This window comes from Penaeus monodon, chromosome 15, assembly GCF_015228065.2.
Source record: "Penaeus monodon isolate SGIC_2016 chromosome 15, NSTDA_Pmon_1, whole genome shotgun sequence".
NCBI lineage: Eukaryota > Metazoa > Arthropoda > Malacostraca > Decapoda > Penaeidae > Penaeus > Penaeus monodon.
The window spans coordinates 41,449,825-41,450,463 of record NC_051400.1 but is presented as its reverse complement, the minus strand read 5'-3'; the positions used below and the strand labels follow the sequence as shown (position 1 = coordinate 41,450,463).

The 639-nt window shown below is 37.1% G+C and overlaps 1 protein-coding gene across 1 annotated transcript in view; it reads right to left on the bottom strand.

Moving 5' to 3' along the window:
• The window catches only part of LOC119582176, a 3,769-nt gene that overhangs the window by 2,561 nt on the left and 569 nt on the right, over positions 1 to 639 (bottom strand). The window contains exons 2-3 of the mRNA XM_037930412.1: positions 455 to 539; positions 32 to 166 (exon numbers count right to left, since the gene is read on the bottom strand). Coding sequence (XP_037786340.1) covers positions 32 to 166; positions 455 to 538 — 219 coding nt within the window. The 5' untranslated portion in view covers position 539. The remainder of the gene's footprint in view (positions 1 to 31; positions 167 to 454; positions 540 to 639) is intronic.

The window sequence follows — 639 nt, the reverse complement described above, 5'->3', positions numbered from 1 at the left end:
TGATACTTGAGAAAAACAAACAAGCTCCAACCTTTTCCTCCGAACTTTCCCCAGAATCGTCTTCCGCCGGTAAGTTAATCTCTGCGTTATAACATTGTTTCACTGCTTTGAACACTTCTTTGGTCCAGTTATAATACCTTTCTTCGCCAAAGCAATTAGTCATCACCTGAAAAATAACATTGCTCTTGCTTTAACACTAAACGAACATGTTTATCTATATGCTTATATATTCATTCAAGCGTTTCTTTATACATTTACTTCATCTATTTATCCTTCTTGATTTATATCTTTTCTATCTCTTATCATTTCCACCATCATTCCCCCAATATTTTCCGACAGTCATTATTTTCACCAAATAATCGATATAATTCTTAAAAGCTGACTCTTCATTACGGTTCCTATACCCCGATATGCCTTGGTAAAGCTTAAAACAAGAGGGTAAGTTGATGCATACCTTCGTGTAGGCATATTTCTTGGCGAAACTGTCGTGGGCCAAGGAACTGCACACAACAGCCAAGAGAAAAGCAACTCGTAGCATCCTGTTGAGAGGACCCTGTGATTATTGACTGATTTTGTTGTTATCTGATAAACTTTTCTTAGGTTAGATCTCAAACTGACTAAGGTGATCTGATCAGGTTC